We start from the raw sequence: 22,676 nt of genomic DNA, 5'->3' as shown, positions 1-22,676 counted from the left end.
TTTAGACGCCTGCTCTCGACTGTGTCTTAGGGCTTCCTTTTTTGGACAGGGGGCTTGTTAGCCAACCCAGGCCCCCACCCCAGAGGGCAGTGAACGCTGAATCGGCTCCTAGTGAGGCCGGCAGGGCCGGGGAGAGGGGCAGCTGTGGGCTGCGGGGAGGCTGGGGGCCTGGCTCAGCCTCGCCCGGCCCTGGAACTAAACCTCCCGGGAACAGGGTCTGGGTTCCTAGAAAGGATCTGAGTTCAGATCCCAACCCGGCCCCGCTTGCAGCGTGGCCTTGGCCGGTGGGCCTGGTGTCCCCCTCTGTAAAACAAAGGCCACGATGTTCGCTTCACAGGGACGGGGCTCCACGGAGTGAGTTCTGTGCACGTTTCAGCCCCCAGTTGGTGCTTAATGCTTGTCAAAGCTGCCACAAGCGGACAGGGCCCTGCAGCCCCCCTCATAGTGTGTGTTTCCCCACTCCTCTGCAGACAGAACCACGGCAAACCCAGCCACAGCGTGGTGGAGACCTGGTCTGGGAGCTCCACTCCCCTCTATGCCCACAACCACAAGCTCACGGCCGTGGAGCAAGGGAAGAGCTTCCCGCTTGGTGAGAGATCAGTGGCCCAGAGTGGGGGGCACTGGCTGGGGGGTCCTGGGGGGAATTCTGAGAGTGGTCCACGTGGGGCCTGGGCCTCCCATGGGGACCGAGCCTGGGAGGGCTGGGGGCAGGTCTCAGCCCCGGGGCAGGGCCGGGAACTCCCCTCCACCTTAGGCCTGGCCCTGCCCCCCCAATCAGCATCTCTGTTCCTCTTTCCCAGTCACCTCAGACTCCAAGGAGGAGGGCCTGGAAGCCCAGATCAGCAGGTTGGCGGGGCTGATAGGACGGCTGGAGAGCAAGGTGAGCCCACTGAGCCCTCACCTCTGTCCCTGCATCCACTCTCCGCCCTCCCAGCCCCCAGGGAGTGCAGAGTGAGGCCAGAGCTCGAGACAGAAGTCAGGAAGCCTTGTAAAGGACATTCCCCAGGTGGAGTGCGGACTAAGGGTAGATGCCAGGAACATGTCCATTGTATAGGACCGGACGAGAGGAGCAGCTGTGGAGGGTGGGCGGGCAGCCAGGAGGGGCATCTCAAGGAGCAGAAAGTAGTCGGCAGGGTCACGGGCAGCAAGGGGACAGAGCTTCAAGGAGGCGTTAAGGCGGCGGGGTGGTCTGGGCAGGTGGTAGCCTAGACCCAGCAAGGTGGTGGCTGAGGGATGGTGACGTCCCAGGAGAGATTAGAATGACCGGCAGCGTGAAGTCTTTTAAATGTGACGTGGCACATCCACAAGTGACGGAAAGTGGCACAGCCTTTGCGGAATCGTGTTTTCAGAGAACATTTCATGGCTCGGTAGGCACTCAGGATACGATTGTGTTAGCTTTGCAGGGCTGCCAGAACCGGGGCTTAAACCCAGGCATTTATTCTCTCACGGATCAAGGCTAGAAATCTGAAATCAGGATGTTGACGGGGCTGGTTTCTTCTGAGGCCTCTCTCGTTGGCGTGTAGACGGCCATCTTCTCCCTGTGTCTGTGTGTGTCTGTGTCCTGATCTCTTCTTATAAGGACACCAGTCATATTGGATTAGAGCCCACCCATGTGACCTTATTCTAACTTAATCACCTATTCGAAGGTCCTGTCTCCAAATATAGTCACGTTTTGCGGTACTGGGGATTGGGACTTCGACATATGAGTTTTGGGGGAACACAATTCAGCCCATAACGATGACCATTCATTGGAAGAAAGAAAATAATTTGCCTTAAGGTTTACCAACAGGCTCCAGTATCAGACTGCCTGTATTTGAATCCTGGCTATACCACTTAACAGCTGTGTGACCTTGGGCCAGTGACTTACCCTCTCTGAGCCTCAGAGGCCTCCTCTAACCGTAGAGAAAATAATCAGAATGGCATCTCTCACAGGGTCATTGTGAGGATTAAATAAAATGATGTCTTAATGGCTCAGCACAGAGCCTGCTGCATAGTTAGCATTTAATATTAGCAATGTTATTTAGCAGTTATTATTAGACATTCTGATGCCAGAACCTATACACATACCATACCTGTATATCAACATAAACCAAGATAGCAGGCATCTCCAGGCTGTAGGGTTGCAGTGGCAAGTTTACATTTTTCCTACTTCTCTGAATTTTTTTTATATCTTTTGCAAAAGGGCAAAAGAAAAATAGTGCTTTGATGGGTTTGTGGGTTAGTTCTGAGGGATTCGTGAGGGCAGTGGGTGGGGCTCCCCAGGAGGACGTGAGGCTGAGACTTGGAGGGGAGTCCGAGGGAGGAGGCGGCCATCCCACCTGCAGGTCTGAGGCTGAGGTGGGATCTCCGCGCTCCACCCCCCGCCACCCGCCATCTGCGCTAAAGCCGGCTGCTGGGTGGGAGCGGTGGGAAAGGCTCGGCGGGGACCCTGAGGCCCGGTTGTCATAACAACTCTGCGGGCGCCCCCAGGGGGAGGCTCTTTGAAGCTTATTTTTAGCGCCCCAGTCGCCTTAACAACCGGCTGGCTGGAAACCAAGGAGCACCTGGGCGTCCTGGAGACGGGGCGGGGCCCTCTTCCCGGCCTCTGATTGCCTCTGATTGCCTCTGATTGGCCCGAGCTGCGAGCAGGGGCCAATCCGGGACCTGCTCTGGGCCCCGCCCTCCAAGTGGCAACCTGAGCGCTCCTAGCTGTGCCTGGGCTACTGGAACGCTGGGATGGCGAGGCAGGGAGACGGGGCGGGGGGCGCAGACGTGGGTGCCGCCGCCCCTCCCCCACCCTCCCCTCATCTTTATCTCATCCTCACCGTCACTGCCGCGGGGCCCAGCTGGCCAGGAGAAACCTAGGGAACCAGTTGCAGCCCCTGCTCTCCAGGAGCCCACCTACACGGTTTTAAAACCATGGAAAGAGACTTGCCCTGCCAGGCAGACCTTGGCCACCTACAAACGCCTACATCCACACCCTATGTCCCCGGAAAGTCAGTACCCTCTCTGGGACCGGCTGTGTAATTTATGGGGCCCCTTGTTCCAACATTATTAAGAATTTCCAGGTGGTGACTGCATGGGTCATGGCCCTGCACATCGGCCGCTCTCTCTGTTTTCCTTAACAGCTAGCTGATGCGCCTCACTCACGTGCTTGTGTAGAGAAGAAGGACCTGGGTGCAGGATTGCGCCAGGGACACGGGCTGTCCTCGTGGAGGCTGGACAGGGATGGGCACAGAGGTGGCCTTTATTGGGGTGCGCAAGTTAAAGGAAGAAGGATCATGATTCCGTGCATCAGGAGAGAGGCCTGGCCTCAAACTCAGACTCTGACCCTGGACCAGCTTCTGTGGCCTCTGGGTTCTCTGCTCTGAAATAGTGGTGCTGGGCACCATTACAGACACAAGCACGTGGTCAGGAGCAGAGTGCACGGGCTTCCTGCTTTCCTAGAGCTCACAGTAGGGCAGCCGCGACCTCGGGGAGTCTGGAAAGTTACATAAGATTTGGTATAGAGGGTTTAGCCCCCAGGGTCGGTGGAAGGCCAGCGAGCACAGACTACCTCATTTAGACCGTTATATTCATGAGGCGCCAGGGGCTGTGACTGGGGGTGACGTGTACGTTGTCAGGGAACCTGTTGCCAGCAAGGCTGTCGGCGGAAGTTGTGACAAAACCCTAGCGTCCTGGGTTCAGCACAGTGGAGCCACCTTCGTGTTCTCTGCACTTGGCGTGCTTGGCCTCTGTGGCTCCAGCGCCCCCTAGATGCCACGGCCAGAAGGGATCTGTGCCACTTCCTGTGGTTGGTCTTCCAGCCTGGCTTCCTGGCTCCTCTCTGAGCCAGCACTGTGCCTGGAGGGTGGGCTGAGCTCTGGCCTTGGGAGCTCCCACCTGCTCGGGGACTCCAGAGCCTCTGGAACCGTGGGGTGGAGGGGCTGGAGCTCTTCGGTGGCCCTGGGTGCTCCGGTGTCACTGTGGTGGTCCTGGAAGCCTCCCTAACAGAGGTGGCCTCTGTCTCCGGCATCTCTTCGTGCTTTGTTGTTGCAGACCCTTTGGTTTGACCTCCAGCAACATCTCTCGGATGAAGAAGGCACCAACATGGTGAGGACCCCTCTCCTGTGGCCCCATCCCTGCCTGAGCCAGGCCTCAAGATGCAGGTGGCTCAGTGTCCCTGATACCTCCACCCTGGGACCACCACAAGGGGAGATGCAGCCCCAGCACTTGGCCACCCTCCCCTCCCAGGAGCGTTCTTAGAGGCTCCAGGGCTGTGATCAGTTGGGCCTGGAGCAACGTGTTCAGCAGGACGGTGACGTCACAATGCTGATTCAATCAGAAACAATTTTGCTGGTCTCTCATTTTGTTGTGTCCTGGACCCGAAGCCTTGCAGGCAGCTCCAGTCTCTCTAGAGCCTCTTTAAATGTCCCTGTCTGTGTTTTCAGCACTTGTGGGACTACTTCCTGCATTTGGCTTCTTAAGTTTAGCTCATTTTTCGCCAGTTTCCATGTGTAAGAATGAAAAGTGTGTGTGGGGGGTGGGGGGAGTAGATCGGTTTTATTCTGAAGAAGTTGTTCTGTCCTGGGGAGGCGGGCTCCTGGGCTGGGCGGGGTCCCGGGGGGAGCGGGCTGCCAGGGGGCCCGCAGGGTGGCTCACTGGTCCTGTGGCCCCGGAGCATCTGCAGCTGGTCCGGCAGGAGATGGCCGTGTGCCCTGAGCAGCTGGCCGAGTTCCTGGACTCCCTGCGTCAGTACCTGAGGGGCACCGCCGGAGCCAGGAACTGCTTCCAGTGAGTAAGCCGCGGGGCGGGGTGGTGGCCAGGAGCTCTGCCTGGGGTGGAGGCACAGGGCAGGACCGGCCTCACCCCGAGAACACATCGGACCCCAGGGAAGCCCCCTAGCGGGGTGGTTCCAAGAGCTGGGTTCAGGTCCTAGCTCGGGCTCTTCCTTGCTGCGCAAACGTGCCAAGTGACTTCATCTCGCAGACCTCAGCTTACTCATCAGTGGTAAAGTGGGACCACTGACCAGACCCGCTCCCTGGTGGGGTTGGAGGCGTCAGTGGAATAATGACCGTGGAGGGCACAGGCCCGTGCCTGGCACCCAGCGCCCACTCAGCGTTAGCTGCCACGGTTGCTGCTGTGGGTGCCCCTCGGGGGCCTCACCCTCTGGTCCCTGCTGCCAAGGCCTGCATCCTCGCGGGGGGTGGTCCCAGAGGGCTGTTGGCACAAGCTGCCGGGCTCTGTCTCCCGTCTGTGGCCCACCCGTCGGTGCCCAGCGGACAGTAGCTGTAGGCTCCGTGCCTGTTCCCTGCCTCGAGTCTCTCCCTCCCCGGTTGCTTTTTTCCTACCTCAAGAGCACATGTGCCTCCACCAGCTTCCCGGTGAAGCAGGTGCGCCAGGCCTGGGGGCACAGCGTGACTCAGGCGGCCGCTCTTGCTGCACGTTAATCCCAGGTGCTGGGAGAGGGCAGGTGAAGAAAGATGGTTCCGGTTGGCGGGGGGTGCCGTGCAGGCCAGCGAACGGGGGGCTTTGGGGAGCGGCTGCATGTGTGCTGAGTGATGAGCAGCCCCACCCGCAGAATCTGAGGCCCGGCACAGGCTGCTGCCCAGACCTGGCGTGGCAGTGAGGGTGCCGTGCTTGAGAGAAAGCAAGCAGCTGGTGTGGCTCAACGGAGTGACCCAGGGGTGGGTGGGTCAGATGGCCAGGGAGGCAGGCAGGCCCTGCTCGTTCTGGGGACCAGCGACCACGGGGGAGAGATGCTTAGGCAGGAGGGAGACTCGGTCTTGCCTCCCTTGTGTAAGAAGGGGTGGCAACAGGCATGCAGCTGGCAGCCAGGGAGAGGCCCTGCGGTCACCCGGAGAGGGCACTGGCCTTGGCACGATGTGGGCAGAGCTGGGATCTGGTTTGGAGGGGGGGCTGACTGGACTTGACCATGGCCAGGATGGGGTGGGGGGGCTGTAGAAAGAGGAGGCAAGGCGGAGTCTGAGATTCTTCAGCTTCAGAAACTTGATGGAGGACGGGGCCACAGGCTGAGCTGGAGAAGCCGCAGAAGGTCAGGCGCGTGGGTGCGGGGAGTCGCACAGGCCTTTTGGGCCATGTTAAATTCTAGATGCCATTCGAGGTGCCGATGTACAAGTGGGGAGATCCGGGGAGTGGTGGGCATGCAGGTGTCACCCGGAGCCACGGGAGCTGTGTGCTCATTATGGGAGAAGGCGTGGAAGAAGGGGGCCCGGGGCTGGGAAGGGGCGGGAGGAGGCAGCACGCAGGAGGGCGTCCTCCCTGCAGCCCCAACCTGGAATTGCCTGTAATTATGCAGCAGATACCACCGGGCCAGGATGCTCCTCTCTCAGGGATGCTTGGGGTTCTGTGCTACCGAGTGTGTGGGAAAAGGAGAAGGAACCGGGAGGGTGGCCGAGAGGCCAGATGGGGTGGTAGCGTGATCTTGGAGGCCGGGCCTCCCTCTGCCCGGGTGGGCCTCCCTCTCCCGCCTTGCTCCACCCCCCCAGCCTGGGTCTCAGTCCTGTCTGCAACGGGGTGAGTGCCCTGCTGCTCACCCAGGGAAGGCAGCTCAGGGGCTTGGGCCACGTCTGACTCTCCTGCTTTTAAGGATTAAATGAAAGGATGATTATGAAGGACAGCGTGGCAGGTGGAAGATGCTTTTAGTTTTAAAGGTAGGTTTTTCAATGACTAGAAAGCCTTTTTCAAAAAGACGTTTCACTGTCATTCATTCAACAGCCATGCTGGCCACTGTACAGGGCCAGGCCTTGCTCTAGAGGGTAGAGAGGGGCACTCAGCTGATCAGACTAGGGGGCTGGTCCTGGAGGGTTCGGGGGTCCTGATCAGAAAGGGAGTGTGTTGCTGAGAGCAGCCTCGGGGTGGTGACAGGCTGGCTTCTGGGCCTGTCACCGCCCCCGGCTGCTGCTTCTGTCTGGGCTCGGTTGTGGGCTGTGTGTGCACCCCAGCGGGGAGCAGGCAGGCGGGCGGCCTGCTGCATCCACTGAGTCTGGTCTCTCCTCTCCTCTTGCAGCATCGCTGCCGTGAGGCTGGCGGACGGCGTCACCTTCGTGGTCTACGAGTTCTGGGAGACGGAGGAGGAGTGGAAGATGTAGGCCTGGCCACGCACGTTCTCTAGTTTCAGCCCTCGGCCGGGGGTTAGGTGGTGGGATGTGGGGAGGGGACCTGCCCCGGCCCCCTTTCCAGGCCCTTCCTTGGTTGATGAGTCGGGGTTCCAGCGGCATCCATCACTCAGAAGGCTGGGCCTCAATCCAGTTGGAGGCGGTGTTTCTCAGGCTGGAGCTTGACCCCCTCAACGTGCTCGGCTGGGCCCTGGGAGCGGAGACCAGGGTTGCTCCTGTTTCAAAACTGCTGCCCAAGGATAAAAATCCAGAGAGAAAGTTCTCTCATTGAAGGTTGCTCATGGGGAGGCAAAAGCCAGGCTGTGCCCCCAGCACCCGGGGGGCCCCGGCCCTACCTTCCCACAATGGCTCTGAGCCCCGAGCTTGGCCACCAGGCCCCGAGAGCTCACGGGCGTCCCCCTGGGTTGCAGGCACCTGCAGAGCCCCGTGTGCAAGGCATTCCGGCACGTCAAGGTGGACACGCTGAGCCAGCCCGAGGCCCTCTCCCGGATCTCCGTGCCAGGTACCGGGGGGGAGGGCCTGGACCAGCTACAGGGGGAGCGGGGATGCCACGGGCCAGGCAGAAACGGCTGAGCTGAGGCCCAAACCACCACAGACTCTCTTCTGTTCCCTTAGCTGCCAGGAACTGCAGTCCACCAGCGAGTGCTCCAGCAGAGGGGGTCCTAGACAAGACAGGGTGCTAGAGGCAGGGAGGCCAGGCCTCCACTGAGCCCAAAGGCTGGGGCCCTGGGCAGGTGGGCCCTGAGCCCAGCATGGGGCAGGCCTGTGCCAGGGGCCCAGAAAGCACCCCAGGGCAGGCCTCGCTGTGGGACCCCCCCCACCCCGCGTTCCCAGCCAGACTGTCATTCCCTCCCTGGGCAGGTGCTCTGCCCCCAGGACAAGCACCTCTGCGCCCTTCATAGGGCCCGGCCCCTGGCACAGAGTTGGCACCAGCAGGAGGAGCGCCAGCCTGCAGGCCCTGAGGGGAGAGGGGGCCCGCTGCAGCCTCTGCCCCCTGACGCGTCTCCCCTCCTCCCCTCCAGCTGCCTGGTGCACCCGGGGCCGCGACTGACCCCCTGCCCGAGGCCCCGCGGCTGAGCCCGCTGCCCTGCTCCCGCTGATGGAGGAGGTCCACTCTTTCCTAAAAACTGTGGTATACGAGCGAGCTGTCTGTCTTTTCCTACTGTTTGTTTGAAGTGAAGGAGAACCCCTGCCCTGGCCCGCCCCTGCTTGTTGACAGAGCAGCATCTGAGCTGCTGGGCCCTGCTGAAGCCAGAGGGCGGCGGTGACGGGGAGCAGCCTCGGACCCCCCAGAGAATGGCCACACCTGACCAGTCCCCACGTCCTCGGCCGGGCTCGCCCCTCACCGCCTCTCCCTTCTCTCGCCTCCTGGTTGCCACTCCTCCACCTGGTAGGAGCCGGGACCCTGTAGTGCCCCCCAGGCCCGGGCCGAGCCCACAGGCGGCAGTAGACCCCATGTAGCCAGTGCCCCGCTAGGCAAACAGCTGCCCGGGACAGGCACCAAATAAACTAGCGTTGGGGACGGCTGCGTGTTTGTTTTCTAGTTGATGACAGCTGGCGAGTGAAGCTGTCAGGATGCTCGGGGCCCCTGAAACCTGAGCCAAGTCGCCTCAGCTTTCTTATCTGTCAAATGGAAGTGATGACTGAGGTATGTATGCATCTTGACAAACAAGTTCATGCCTGTTGCAAAGTTCGGGGGTCCCCAAGAACCCCCCCCTCGGCTCGGTAATTCACTAGAAGGACTCTCAGAACTCAGCCGAGCCGTTCTACTCGTGGTTACGGATTCTGGCAGCAAAAGCATACAGACTGAACTCAGCATGGTGGAGGGTCCCGGAGAGACCAAGCTCAGGGGTGTCCCTTCCCAGTGACACGTGCAGACAGACAGCACCTGGTTCTCCCAGAGCTGCCCTGTGACATTCATTACGCATAGGGAACTGCCAACCAGGGAAGCTCACCTTCAGAGTTTGCACTGGGGGTCGGCTCTGGCTGACCTTAGCCTCCAGCCCCTGTGGAGGTCAAGCTGCTCCCAAGTAGCCCCAGGTAAACAAAGATGATACACGTGTCAGGACGTTCCAAGGTCCTAGAGGTCATCACCTCCTAAGAGCCGAGGGCAAAAGCCAGACCTCCCTGGACACACTCAATCCTTGACTGCACACTCATAAAGGTGCTGTTCCAACAAGAAAGAAGATCCTAGACTTAAAGGTTATTATTTCAAGTCCGATGCTAGAATCTCTGTAACTCCCTATTTCCCTGGCCGTGGTGCAGGAGAGACATAATACACAAAAGTCTCAAGGGACAAGGAGAGAGACATGCCTCCCTTTCCTAAAGCAGGATGGAAAGGGCCGTGGTGCCCAGTGAAACCATGGGGGCTTGTTGGAAGCCTAAAATGCACATTCACATCCCAGCCGAACATCTGAGTGTCCTTGTACTCAGCCTCTCACAGCCTCTGTTTTCTCATCTGTGAAGTGGGGACAAGACCCCTCCTTTGAAGATTAGGAACTGCCTGGCTCACGAGAAGGCCATTGCAGGAGGTCCTGCTGGCAGCGTCACCTCACTCCACCCTGACGCTGCTACCATTCCAAGCAGCTCAGCTGTTTTAAAAATAATATTCTCAGGGGGTGGAGGCTCTTGGAGGCGCAACTGAGGAAGCCCGCCCTCTGGGCCCGTCACCCTCTGCCCCAGCTCTCCCCTCTTGTAGGCTCGGAGCTGACTGCACCCACGAGCACTTAGCGCCTCCTCAGATTCTGAGTGGGTGGAACAGGCTCTGAAGAGAACAAACATCAACCCTAAAGGGGATAAGAGCCTCCACTTACTTTACACTCCAGTGCCAGGCACTTGGCAGGCGCCGTCACTGCTTCCTGTGTCATCCTGGGATCCGCAGGTAGGGAAACCGAGACACAGAAAGGCAAGCAGCTCACCAGAGGTCACACAGCCAAGTGGCACTGCTTCATCCAAACCCAGAGCAGCTGTCTGCCCCCAATCCTGTGCTCTAACCACCTCGCACACAGCGGAGACAGGTGCAGAGGAACGGCTCCAGGTTAATACGGTCAGATCTGAGTCAGGTTCCCCCAACAGTTAAAGATGGAATTACCACGTGACCGAGAAATTCCCCTCCTGGGTATATACTAGGCCCAAAAGAATTGAGGTATTTAAGCAAGCAAGCACTTGTGCCCACATGTTCACAGCAGCTTATTCACACGAGCCAGAAGGTAGAAACATCACAAATGCCCATGGACGAATGGACAAACCCAGGTCTATCCATGCAGTGGACCATGATTCAGCCATAAAAAAGGAATGAAGTCCTGACCCAGGCCACAACCTGGGCGACCCTTACAAACCCTATGCTGAGCCAAAGAAGCCGGTCACAGAAGGCCACATTGGTACGATCCCATTCATACGACACGTCTGGAAGAGTTAAATCTATAGAAATGGAAAGTAGAGTAGAGGTTGCTGGGGGACTTACTGCTAAGGAAGGCGTTTGGGAAGCGATGGAGGAGGTGGGTGTATGACACCGTGGAGGTACCCAAAGCCCCTGCAGCGTACACTTCAAAACGGTTAATTTTATGTTACATGAATCTCGTTTTTAAAAAAATCACAACTCACCTGCTCAAACAGATGTTCAGCATCTGTGTTCCTTGCCGTGTCCCGTTCAAAACGCAAGCCTTCCACGGGAGGCATGTGGCCGCCCTCCTGTGTGCGACACAGGCAACCCCTCAGGTGCTGGGCTGCTGTCCCTGTGCGTCACCTGGGGGCACCTAGAGCCACTGGAAGGGCACTTCCCCAGGACACTCGGACCCCCTGTAGCCCACGCTGCTCAGAGCAGGAGAACGAGTCACCGCGACTGCAGAATGTTACTAGGCCACAATCACAGCTGTCGCTTGAGACAGGAGGGTCTCTGCACTCAAGCACACATGTCACCACTGACCGGGATCCTGTGACAGGCCAGGCTCTGGGGGTCTATCTCAGCTCATCCCCATGGCCCTGCGCTACCACCCTGATCTCAAGCACGCCACTTGAGCCCCTCTGTCCTCCAGCTGCTATCCCAAACCAGGGGGAGGCGCTTGGTGCTGGAGGTCAGTCCAGGAGATGATCGTACCTGCCTCATGAGCTCAGACATCAGAGGGCAGCATCCCAGCCTGCATTTCTTTGCATCACATCCTGGCGTGATCATGGCTGATCTGAGGCTTAGTCCGATGAGAATCCCCTCTACCTGTCAGAGAGATGGAAACGATCGTACCCAGGGGTGATACCTGTCACCCCTGCAAGAGCCCCACCCTCATCTTTCCTTAGCATTAGTGCCAGGCCACCACCTCCCTGATGTGCTTTCCTGCTTTGGCATAAGCCCTACGGTCCTCATATTTCCCTTTTTCCCTTAGCTGCCAGGAAGCTCAGTGTTGACCTCCTAATACTCTCAACCTAGCTTTTCTGGAAATAAAATACCATTGCTTGGGTCCCCCACCAGCTGCTGTGGGTACATGATCACCTTTAGTTCTCACACAGTAAGCCCACGTTGCCTCATACACAATAAGGCTGCTCTGTTTTGCTGGTGGGGAGATTGATTCTTAGAGGAGGTTCATGAACTTTCCAAATCTTGAGAAAGCAAATGGCAGAGAGTATTCACAACCAGTAGTCCAACTCAAAAGCCACTTCATACACTGCCTCTCGTTTTGGCACGACCCTTACCGGCCATGCTTTGTTCTTACCTAGGACCCTCCATGAAGGGTCCTATCACAGCCCAGCCATCCTGGGCAGCAGCACAGTGCCAGGCACACAGGGTGTGAATGATAAGTCTCTGACCATCCAAACCCACTGCCAGCTCTGGGGTGATAAATGCCCCAGGAAATCAATTCTCCCAGCACATGTGCCGGTTCTGAGGCCCTTGTCCAGGAGGACGCTGTGGCCACTGCAGGGTGTGGCAGGTCGTGGTGGGGCTGGTCAGAGAGGACTTGGAGAAGGGTCCTGTGTCCCCCTCACTGGGTCAGAGTCTCCGCCAACAGCCAGGGCACTGGGGGGCAGGGGCCCCATCCCCGCCCCCTGGGTCAACTAGTTCCCACCCCCCTTGGCCACTCCTAGGAGTGGAAAGAAAGTGGACGATGGAATTTAACCCAAAATCAGTCCCAACCCAACTCTGCACCTCACGGGACAGGCGGCCGTAAGTTTCCCAAGCCTCAGTTGCCTCACCTGGAAAATGGGCGAGTTTGAAAACATTACGCTAAGTCAAAGGAACCAGACACAAAAGGCCACGTATTGTATGCGTCCATTCATGTGGAATGTCCAGAATGGGCAAATCCCTAGAGACAGAAAGCGGATCCATGGTTACGGGGAACTGGAGAGAGGGAGGAAGAGGGAGTCGAGGCTAACGGGTCCTGGATTCCTTTGGGGGTGATAAACGTGTACGGGAATTGGATATTGGTGATGGCTGCACCCCTCTGTACATCTAATGCTCACCGAATTGTACACTTTCAAAGGGTGGACTACGTGGTATGTGAATTACATCTCAAAAAAAAAATTAATACAGGTGGCTAAACTGCAAAAAAAAACCAAACTCTAAAACGGTTCTATCACCACCCGCCTCACACACACGTGACACGAGATAACAAACAAGGCCCGGCTGCTGCCTACCTGGAGGGAGGTGTCTAAAGGACGTCAGCCCATGCAGGCTCTGGCACTGCTGGCTTCCGGCAGATGTCCCAGGGCAGAGGAAGAGCGGCCTGAATCCAGCAACTTCCATCCAGGGGTTGCCGGGCCCTGGGCAGGGTCAGTGCCGGGGAGCACGGCGACGCGGGAGCCCCTGGCCCCGTCCTCCTCTCCTCCCCGGCCGTGGGCAGATCCCTGCCCCCTCAGCCGCAGCTGCAGGCGTGGCTCCTCACCCCGGGATCGGGGAGGGAACCATGGAGCAGACAGCGCACTTGTCCTCCGGGCTCTTCAGGTCCAGCCAGTGGAAGGGGTGGGGGCTCTCTTTGGGTCCCCCCCCACTGGAGAGAGGCCAAGCACAGGCTGTGTGGCCAGCTCTGGGCACGCATCTCCTTGGGCATTCCCCCGTGCCGTGGCACTGCCATTCCCAACGGATGCCGCCCCAAATGCCTTCTGGGCTCTCACCCACCGAGCAATGCCCTTGCCTCATGTCTTTGATCCCAGCACCCCAAAGCAGGGCTCTCTGGGCCTCAGCACCTACCTCCCAGTTATGGGTTTAACTTATTTTTCTGGGGGACACAGTTTAAGCCCTAACCTCTGGAAACTGTGAATGTGACCTTATTTGGAAATAGGATCTTTGCAGATCCCAATTAAGTAATTAAGATGAAGCCATACTGAATTAGGGTGAGCCCTATAAGAGGGAAATTTAGACAGATACATAGGGAAGACGGCCACGTGAGGGAGGCGGCAGAAATTGGAGGCAGGCAGCCACGAGCCAAGGAGAACCAAGGATAGCCAGCAACCATCAGAAGCTGGAAGAGGCAGGAGGGACCCTCCCCCTACAGCTGCAGAGGGAGCATGCCAGCCCAGCACACACCTTGATCTCAGACTTCTAGCCTCCAGACTGTGAGAGAATGCACTGCTGTTGCTAGAAGCCCCCAGTCTGTGGTCATTTGCAGGGCAGCCCCAGGACACTAAGAAACTCCTCACCACTGCACCAGAAACCCTGGGAACCAGCAGAAGCCCAAATGAGCAGCCTGGGAAGGCAGAACGTATCAGTTTCTCCAGCATCTTTATGATGAAATAACATTGGTCTCACGACTGGATGCAGGCAGCCGGACCAGGGCAGCCGTGGAGACCCTGTCCTGCTCGGGCGTGGGCCGCCGTTCAGAGCAGCTCGATGACAGCCGCCACCGTGCTCTGCCCGAAGATGAAGGCGCCGACGAGCACGGAGACCACCCCCCAGGCCTCCAGGAAGCACCTGCCAAGTCAACAAACTCACGTCAACACGTGCTTTTCTGGAGATTTGCACAGACGAGCCAAACACGTGTAGAAAACTTATGATGTGAAGCCTAGTAGAGTCACCAATTTGGAAAAAATTCAGGTTACCCTCCCTTACCTGTAGGGATGGGTTTCTGAGACAACAGGAAATAAAGTACCCATGCAATTGAAAAAAAAAAACAAACTCTCACCCAATCTGTTGTTTCATAACCTCGTCCCTTCCCAATATTTTATCAAAGACAAAGAAATGGGGGAAGGGAGACACTAGTTTCAAACTCCCTTCTCTTCTGCTTCTTTTCTTTAGGGGGTTGAAGCCCCCCCAAGTGAGGAAGAAGAAAGCCCTAGGTCACACAGATGGGAACAGCGGCTGGGGGGGCCATGGAGGAGGGGACAGAGGTGGCTGGAATTGGTGGCCACGAGACCACGTCCACAGGCTTCATAACGTAACCAGGAGAGACGGTGCATACAGTGAGGCAAGAACCACGATAATAAGATTCCCACAAAATGACAGGGATATTTCTGGCCCATTAACAAAGGCCACAAGGATCCGTTGTCATGGAAAGACCATCTCCAGTTACGCAGCGTGGCAGAGCGGCAGCTCAGTGCCATAAACACCCACCTGCCTGAAAGGGGGGAGAGGTGAACGTGACGGGGCTGCTGGCTCCTCAGAGCAGCTTTGATGGATCAGAAAGCCCTAAAGTGGCGCTAGGATTAAAAATACCTTGAAAGCCCATCAGTAACAACTGCTGTGAACTTGGACTGAGGCACCACACAGAAGCAGCAAGACTTGAAATGGCGCTACAGGGAAAGAACCGTGTAGGGGGCCCCAAGGCAACCGGGGCCGGTGCTAAGCCCAAGTCAGCTTTAGAGGTGCCCACAAAAATGCTTCTCAACCCAGAAGGGAACCCAGCCAGGCCTGCCACTGTGGGAAGACCAAGCTTGGGCTCCATGTGGCTGGACGAAGGGGAAAGAGAGGCTGCAAGTGGGCCCCAAGTTCACGGCTGCTGTGACATAAGAGCGTCTGTACTGGGCTGAATGGTGGTCCCCCAAATTCACATCCACCTGGAACCTGTGAACACGACCTCATTTGGAAATAGGGTCTTTGTGGATGTGATGAAGTTAACGATCTGGAGATGAGATCACCGTGGATTGGGGGTGGGCCCTAAGCCCAGTGACAGGTGTCCTTGTAGGACAGAAGCAGAGGGAGACTTGAGACACAGACACAAGGGAGAGGCTGTGTGAGGACAGAGGCAGGGATGGGAGTGATGCGGCCACAAGCCAAGGACCACCTGGAGCCGCCAGAAGCAGGAAATAGCACAGAATGGAATCCCCCCAAGAGCTTGCAGAGGGAGTGTGGCCCTGCTGACACCATGATTTTGGACTTCTGGCCTCCAGAACTGGGAGAAAATACATTTCTGTTGATTTAAGCCACGAGCAGCCCTAGAAAACTACTACAGTGTCCTCTCTAGCCATCTTGGCCTCGATTTTCACATCTGTGAAATGGGACCAAGATCTGCACAGACTCCCGGGTCCCTGGCACTGGCTGAGCTCTGGCCCATCACCCGTGCACACACTCTCTTTCTCAGTGGGGTCCAACTAGGCCCCTCGGTGGCAGAGTACATGGTCCAAGTCACACCACAGGCCGACCCAGTGGAGGGTACTCTGCTGAAAAAAGGGATGGTCCAAACTGTCTTGTCTAACCAGCAACGTGGAGCAAGGAGGGGGGTAAGCGTGGGGCCCCGCGTCCAGTTGGCCAGAGTTGAGCCCCAGCTCTGCCCTTACTCGCCACCTGCCTGTGGGTTGGTTTCTGTCTCCTCGTCTTTGGGATGGAAATATCCCGGCATCGCAGGGAGAGGAAGGGGTAAAGGGGCTGAGCGTGGGGCCCAGCACTGAGGCGTCATCCAACCAGGACCTGCTGTCCTGTTAACAGAATGTGTTGCCCTGGTGCATGGGGGAGCCCACGGCCTCCGGAACTCAGGGATCTGTGGGGCAACAGGACCAGCCTGTACCCACCCTGCCTGGGGTCTGAGTGCAGGATGCGGAAGCACGCACGACTCGGGCCTCCAGACGCTGGGAAGACCCCAAATCCACATAAAGCTCCAAGCAGAGACCACAGCACTCGGAGTGGAAGGGTGGCCGCGCACGGACTGAGCAGGGCGCGGTGTGCTGGCCTGGGATGGAGCCCCGGCTCAGCTGCCCCCTCGCCGTGTGGACAAGTCCCCCCTCCCGGCCTGGCCTGCAGTTCCCTCACACGCAGGACCCGGCCAGCGAGCAGCCTTCACACGCCCCTCCCGCTGAGCCCCGCACACGCTAGAGTCGACACCCTCACGTGCACACACTTACTTAACTCGGGGTCCTACAGGCTCCACGCTGATGGCACAAATGAGGCACAGACCTGCGGAGGAGACACGGGGTCACACCAGCTCTTCGTTATTGAACCCAGAGCAGCCCCGAGCTCGCAAGGACTCAGCCAACACCCAGCAGTCCCCAGGGACCTGAGAGGCCGGCAGGGCCTTTGCCCAAAGTGGCCCCGCAGGCTCACCCTGCCCCTGGAGAGGGGGCACCGAATGGTGGCTCATGGCGCCACTATGGGGTCCCCGCTCGACACCCCCTAACACCTTGGCCTCTCCAGCGACAACGAGAGCACACACTCACGTCTCTCATGAGAGGTAGTGAGTCAGGGCCAGACTCGGGGCCTCACCCCTGGGACACCTTTGACAACGGCCAGCTGCCTTTGTTATTTTTTTCTTTCTGTCATTTTTTTTTTTTCTTTTTTAATTGTGCTACTGGGATTTGAAGCCAGACAGCTCTGCCTAAAGATCCTGTGGGTCTCCCCGCTGCCAAGCCTATCCTGGCCCGTCCTTTCCAGCACGGGAAACGGCTAGAGCTAAAAGGCCCCACCCAGGACATGGACACCCAACCCATACTGTGTGTTTAAGACACTGCATCACTGAGTCCATCCGCCCTAGATGGTGGATGGCGGTGGGGGGGAAGCCAAGGGAGGCGGTGAGGCGCTCGGACCCCCCACTCATGTCTGAGAGCGCTTCCCAGGGCCAGGGGCCGCAGGATCTGGGGTTTCTGCCCCTGCAGTGCCACTCCTTCTCCGGGAGCCCCTATCCTTGGCCACCCTGGGTCTGCCAGGCCGGGATAACCCTCAGGCCAATTTGACTGCAATTTCACATCATCACTCACTAACATTGGGAAGGTTTCCTAGGAATCCATCCATCATGGAAACTGTGTTTGCCTCCCAGATTAGGGGACAAGGAGGAAGATGTTTGTGGGGCACCTTTGAACCATAGGAGTTTCATATAATTGAAAACATTAAATAAAATCCTACAGTGAGTGGCAGCAGCGGGAGGGTGGACGAGGCTGTGAGGCTGACTCAGCCCCGCTACACGCTAGCTATTCCACCCAGGAGGCCTCAGGACCTCGGTCTTCCCATCTGTAGGCTGGGTTGATAACAGCACGCCCACCGAGTACGTCCTTCGAGGGCCATTGAGATGTTAAATGAGGGAAGGTGTGCGAAGCCCCGGCCCACGCCTGGCCCGGTAGACAGGGCTGGGAGCCATCCCTCCAACGCGGGCTCCCACCCCCCACACACAGGGCCCTCACCTGGGAAGATGAAGATGAAGAAGGAGCTGACGCCGCCGATGATGCCGATGATCTCGCTGAGGTCGGGCAGGAACAGGGCCATGGCGAGCGTCACGGTGACCCACAGGACAGTCAGCGACATCCGGACCCATGGCCCCAAGGGCTCGGCCAGGGCCTGGGGCCCACACGCCCAGCAGCAGCCCCTCCTCCAGAAATCCTGCATCACCGACCTGGAGGCCACGCACCATGGGCTCCCATGGGCTCCCGGGGGCTGTAGCCCTGCACTCGCCCACCACTGGGTGCCCCAGAGTGCCCCCCACCACTGCCCTGCACACCGGCAGGGCTCACTCCCCGGGAACCCCCGCCGCACGTGGGTAGCCGACAGGGCGGGGCCCAGGGGGCCAGGCTTCAGTCCTGACACCAGCTGGGCGACGCTGGCCAAACCACCTGACTCCCCTGCCCCCGTCTTCTCCTCTAGGAAACAGAGGTGAAGACAGTCCCCACGCCACATGGGCTGGCGTGGCGCCCGGCACGTGCTAATTTTCGACGGGTGCTGTGCTCCGCACTGAACCGTGTCCCATGAGCTGGCCTCACCTCCCCAGGAAGAGCACGATGGGGTAGACAGTCACGATGGACACAGCGAAGAGGACCCGGGCGACGATGATGACCCCATCGTTGCCTGGGTAGGACATCAGGATGTCAGCAGAAACGTCTGTCCCGAAGGTCAGGAAGCCGTACACGCCTGTGAAGGGTAAAGGGGGGAACACGGGAGAGCTGATTAGAAAAATGCTGTCCCCCCACCTCAACTCCGACACGCAGACAGCACCCGAATCTACCGCTGCTAAGGTTTCCCCTAGGAGCTGACAGAAAGTTCTAGAATCTCCCAAGGCTTTCCTGTCCTCAGCCTACAGGATCCTGCTCCTTCTGGCTCAAACTCCTGCTGGGCAAAGCTGTCCCTTGTCCTTCTTCCAAACAGCTCCCGGCACCCGTACAAGGCGCCCACTCGTGGGTGTGGACTGGCTGGAAGCACTCTGAACGATGCTTTCCGTGCCCTCTCCACCCCACCCTCACAGCACCTAGACAAAGAAACTGTCCGTGCGCCCATTTTCCTGATGGGGAAAATCAAGGCCCAAGGTGTCAACAACTGTCTGGAATAACACAGCTCGTTACAGCAGAAGTCAGGTCCCCACCCCACAACCCAGCACTGCCTCTCGGCCTCCGCGTCACCTGCCCGGTCCTGAGACATCCATCGCTGACCAAGAGCTGTGGCTCGCTTTGGTTTTTCTCCAGTCCCATGATCCTGCTGGCCCTGGACCATCTGAAGGAGACTCTCAATCACCGGGTCCAACTCAGGGGGCCACAGAATGAGAGAGACCTCCCCTGCTAGATAGAAGTCACCCAGCAAGTGTCCAAGGCCCCTGACACATCTGTGGGAGCCCCAGAGCTCCCTGAATCAGAGACTCTGATAGGCTGACGAAAGAAAGGGCTGCTGGGCTGGAGGAAAGCGGCCAGAAGTCACCCTGAGCCCGGGCCCTGGGCTGTGCACCGGACGTGCCGTGGGACCTCGGATGTGGCACAGCCCCTCTCTGAGCCACACTTCTGTCACCTTTGAAGCCCCTCCTGTGCCAGTTTGTGGATGCTGAAACCCACTGCATCCAAGAGCGTGTTCTGTAAACCACTGCCTGGATATAATGCTCCGACAGCCATCACTGACGCCATCCCACCAGACAGGCAGGCAGGGGCGTGGGGGGTGAAGAGCAGGGGCTTGGGAGACAGACGGGCCAGGGTTTGCATCTCAGCTTTGCCTCATCTATAGCTGGGAGGCCCTGGACGAGCCATGGCAACCCTCTGGGCCTCAGTGGCCGCCGCTATGAACTGTGGACTCTCCTGGGGGCGTTAGGGACAAAAGAAGCACAGGCAGTCAAACCACTTAGCACTGCACCCAGGACGCGGTAGGGTCTCTATACACACTTATGATTATTCCGGTCTCTCCTATTGCTCCGCACCCAGGTCCTGGGCACCCCGCGCGGGCCTTACCTGTCAGCGAGTAGACAAGGCAGCAGGCCAGCAAGGACAGCACGGAGACCAGGGCCCAGTGCCCGAGGCTCTGGTGGCGCATGCTGCAGTAGATGGACACGGCAGCTTCGTGACACTGCAAGGCAGCAGCGGGGTCAACGGGAGTCGGGCCAGCTGGGCGCTAGAATCACCTGGTGCCATCTAAAAAGTCTCAGTGTCTTGGGACTTCCCTGGTGGTCCAGTGGTAAAGAATCCCCCTTCCAATGCAGGGGACATGGGTTCAATCCCTGGTCAGGGAACTAAGATCCCACATGCTGCAGGGCAACTAAGCCCGTGCGCCACAACAAAGATCCCGAGTGTCGCAACTAAGACCAGACACAGCCAAAAATCAATAAATAAAATAAATATTTTTAAAAATACAAAAAAAAAAAGTCTCAGTGTCCCAAAACGGGGGTAACAACCCAAATGCCCACCAAGAGCAGAAGGTAGAAGTAAGTCGTCAGATATTCATGTGTAGAATATTACACGGCACTGAAAAGGGGTGAACACAACTGCACACCTCAACACAGAGAGCCCCGCAGCTGTAACGTGGAGCAAAAGGCGCCAGAGAAGAAGGATGTTTCCATGTACGTGAAGTTCAAGTTACAAGCCAAACAAGCCAGGACGGGGGTCTCGACCGCAGCACTGCTGATGCTTGGGGACTGTCCTGTGCATGGTGGGATGCGGACCACATTCCCTGGCCTCGACCCACTAGATGCCAGGAGCATCCCCCCCAGTTGTGACAATCAAAAATGTCTGCAGACATTGCCAAATGTCCCCTAGGGGGCAAAATCACCCTCAGTTGAGAGTTACCATTTGTGGTGACAGAGGGCAGAATAGTGGGGTGGCTTGGTGCTGAGGGAGCATTCCAGGGGTGCTGATGATGTTCTATATCCCCATCGGGGTGATGGTTTCATGGGAGTACACATACTTATGATTTATATACTTCCTACATACTGTATCACATGGTCAAATTTTTAAAAATATAAAACAGATGTAGCCAATGCCAGGAGCCCACCTGTGATGTGGACTTTATTTATCTGGGGCCAGTCCTGGGCAGCGGTGTTTTATCAGCAGCCCAGGAGACCCTGATGAGCGGCCAGGGGTGAGAGGCGCTGCTGTATCTGGATGTGCCCTATGGGTTCTGGGATCCTCCCAGGCTCCCGGGGCAGGGTTCCCACCACCACGTCCATTTACTCACTTCCGATCAAAGCCGACACGATGACCGTCCATGCCCGCCCACTCCCCAGGCTCGAGAGCCCCGCTCCCCTCGCCCACCGAGCTCAGCCCACCACTGTCCCTCTTCGCTGCCTCAGGGCCTTTGCCCGTGCTGTGTGCTCTGCCTGCGACGTCTCCTGGTCCAGCGGGCTTCTACTCATCCTTTAGGAAAGCCCTCCTCCCCAGCTGGCCGAGTTCTGCTCTCACGCCCCCCATGTGAGCACATCTGGGTTTGCTGGTTCAGCGTCTGTCAGGTATGTGGTGTCACACACACCTGCCTCCCTCATTCCCAGCACAGAGCCTGGCCCACGGGTGAAGGGCACTCTGGCGGTTACTCAATCATCCATCCCTTTGCCCCACCTGCAGCCACGAGGCCTCCATGCACCCAACCCCAGCACTCCACACTCAGGTCCTTGTATCAGTCCCCCCTGTTGCGAGTGTGGGGTACCCATCAACCAGCCTCACACAGTCCCCACCCTCATGGAGTGCCCACTGTGAGGGGCTGGGGCACACCAGCCTCAGGCCTCCCGATTCCAGCCACAGAGGCAGTGTCCAGCCTGGGGCAAGCTCTCACACACCTTCCAGGACAGGTGAGCCTCAGGGACCTCCCTAACCTCACATGAGCCTGCTGGCTTGCAGGCTGGCTCAGCCAGGCAGTGGGGGGCTTAAACTGCCCCCCTACACACACACACACACACACACACACACACACACACACACTCACACACAGGGGCCCTCAACCAACAAGCAGTGGAACTCAGGATCAACGTTCCCACCTCCTATACTCCGGAACCCAGACATGGGGGAAAAGATGCTTGGTGGTTGCAGGATGGAGCCCTGCCCTTCTTCCTGTTTCTCCTAAGACTCCTGGGTTGTGTTTCTCTTGGTCTTATGCGGGGAAATAAAGCTTCTGAGGGCAGGGCTGCCCTGCTGGGACAGCATCTAGGACGGTGACTGGCCAATAGCAAGCTCACTATTCACTAAGTGATGGGATGCAGGGCAGAGGAGCATGTGGTGGGCAAGAAGTGGAAACAGTCCAAACGTCCACCAGCTGAAGAATGGAAAAACAAGCTGTGGACTCTCCAAACAGTGGAATATCATTCAGCCATGAAAAGGGACGCAGTCCTGACACGTGTACCATACGGATGATCCTCAAAAACACCACGGTGAGTGGGACTTCCCTGGTGGTGCATTGGTTAAGAATCTGCCTGCCAATGCAGGGGACACGGGTTCGAGCCCTGGTCCGGGAAAATCCCACATGCCCCGAAGCAACTAAGCCCGTGCGCAACTACTGAGCCTGCGCTCTAGAGCCCGCGAGCCACAACTACTGAGCCTGCACGCCACAACTACTGAAGCCTGCGCGCCTAGAGCCCGTGTTCTGCAACAAGAAAAGCCACCACAATGAGAAGCCCGCACACCACAACAAAGAGCAGCCCCCACTCGCCGCAACTAGAGAAAGCCCGCGTGCAGCAACGGAGACCCAATGCAGCCAAAAATATAAAAACAAAACAAAACAAAACAAAACACCACGTCGAGTGAAAGAAGCCAGCTACAAAGAACCATATACTGTATGATTCCACTTATATGAAGTGCCCAGAACAGGTACATCCAGAGAGACAGAAATATTTGTGGTTGCCAGGGGCAGGAGGGGAACAAGAGGGGAATGGGGAGTGACTGGTAATAAGTACAAGTTTCTTTTGAAGGTGATGAAAATGTTGTAAAATTGATGGTGGTGATGGTTGCACAACTCTGTGAACATACTAAAAACCACTGAACTGTACACTTTAGAGGGGTGAGTTG

At 57.9% G+C, this 22,676-nt stretch overlaps 2 protein-coding genes across 3 annotated transcripts in view; one reads left to right on the top strand and one right to left on the bottom strand.

Moving 5' to 3' along the window:
• NECAB2 (N-terminal EF-hand calcium binding protein 2) overlaps positions 1 to 8,588 on the top strand; it is a 38,601-nt gene extending 30,013 nt beyond the window's left edge. For both annotated transcript variants that reach the window (XM_061173100.1, XM_061173101.1), the window contains 7 exons: positions 471 to 589; positions 801 to 880; positions 4,018 to 4,071; positions 4,640 to 4,752; positions 6,989 to 7,066; positions 7,508 to 7,599; positions 8,120 to 8,588. In XM_061173100.1, the coding sequence (XP_061029083.1) occupies positions 471 to 589; positions 801 to 880; positions 4,018 to 4,071; positions 4,640 to 4,752; positions 6,989 to 7,066; positions 7,508 to 7,599; positions 8,120 to 8,148 (565 nt within the window). In that variant the 3' untranslated portion in view covers positions 8,149 to 8,588. The remainder of the gene's footprint in view (positions 1 to 470; positions 590 to 800; positions 881 to 4,017; positions 4,072 to 4,639; positions 4,753 to 6,988; positions 7,067 to 7,507; positions 7,600 to 8,119) is intronic.
• Positions 8,589 to 13,898: 5,310 nt separating this feature from the next.
• SLC38A8 (solute carrier family 38 member 8) overlaps positions 13,899 to 22,676 on the bottom strand; it is a 33,792-nt gene continuing 25,014 nt past the window's right edge. The window contains exons 6-10 of the mRNA XM_061173989.1: positions 19,641 to 19,755; positions 18,198 to 18,345; positions 17,625 to 17,833; positions 16,356 to 16,407; positions 13,899 to 13,992 (exon numbers count right to left, since the gene is read on the bottom strand). Coding sequence (XP_061029972.1) covers positions 13,899 to 13,992; positions 16,356 to 16,407; positions 17,625 to 17,833; positions 18,198 to 18,345; positions 19,641 to 19,755 — 618 coding nt within the window. The remainder of the gene's footprint in view (positions 13,993 to 16,355; positions 16,408 to 17,624; positions 17,834 to 18,197; positions 18,346 to 19,640; positions 19,756 to 22,676) is intronic.

This window comes from Eubalaena glacialis, chromosome 18 (genome assembly GCF_028564815.1).
Source record: "Eubalaena glacialis isolate mEubGla1 chromosome 18, mEubGla1.1.hap2.+ XY, whole genome shotgun sequence".
NCBI lineage: Eukaryota > Metazoa > Chordata > Mammalia > Artiodactyla > Balaenidae > Eubalaena > Eubalaena glacialis.
This window is presented reverse-complemented; position numbering and strand designations above follow the sequence as displayed.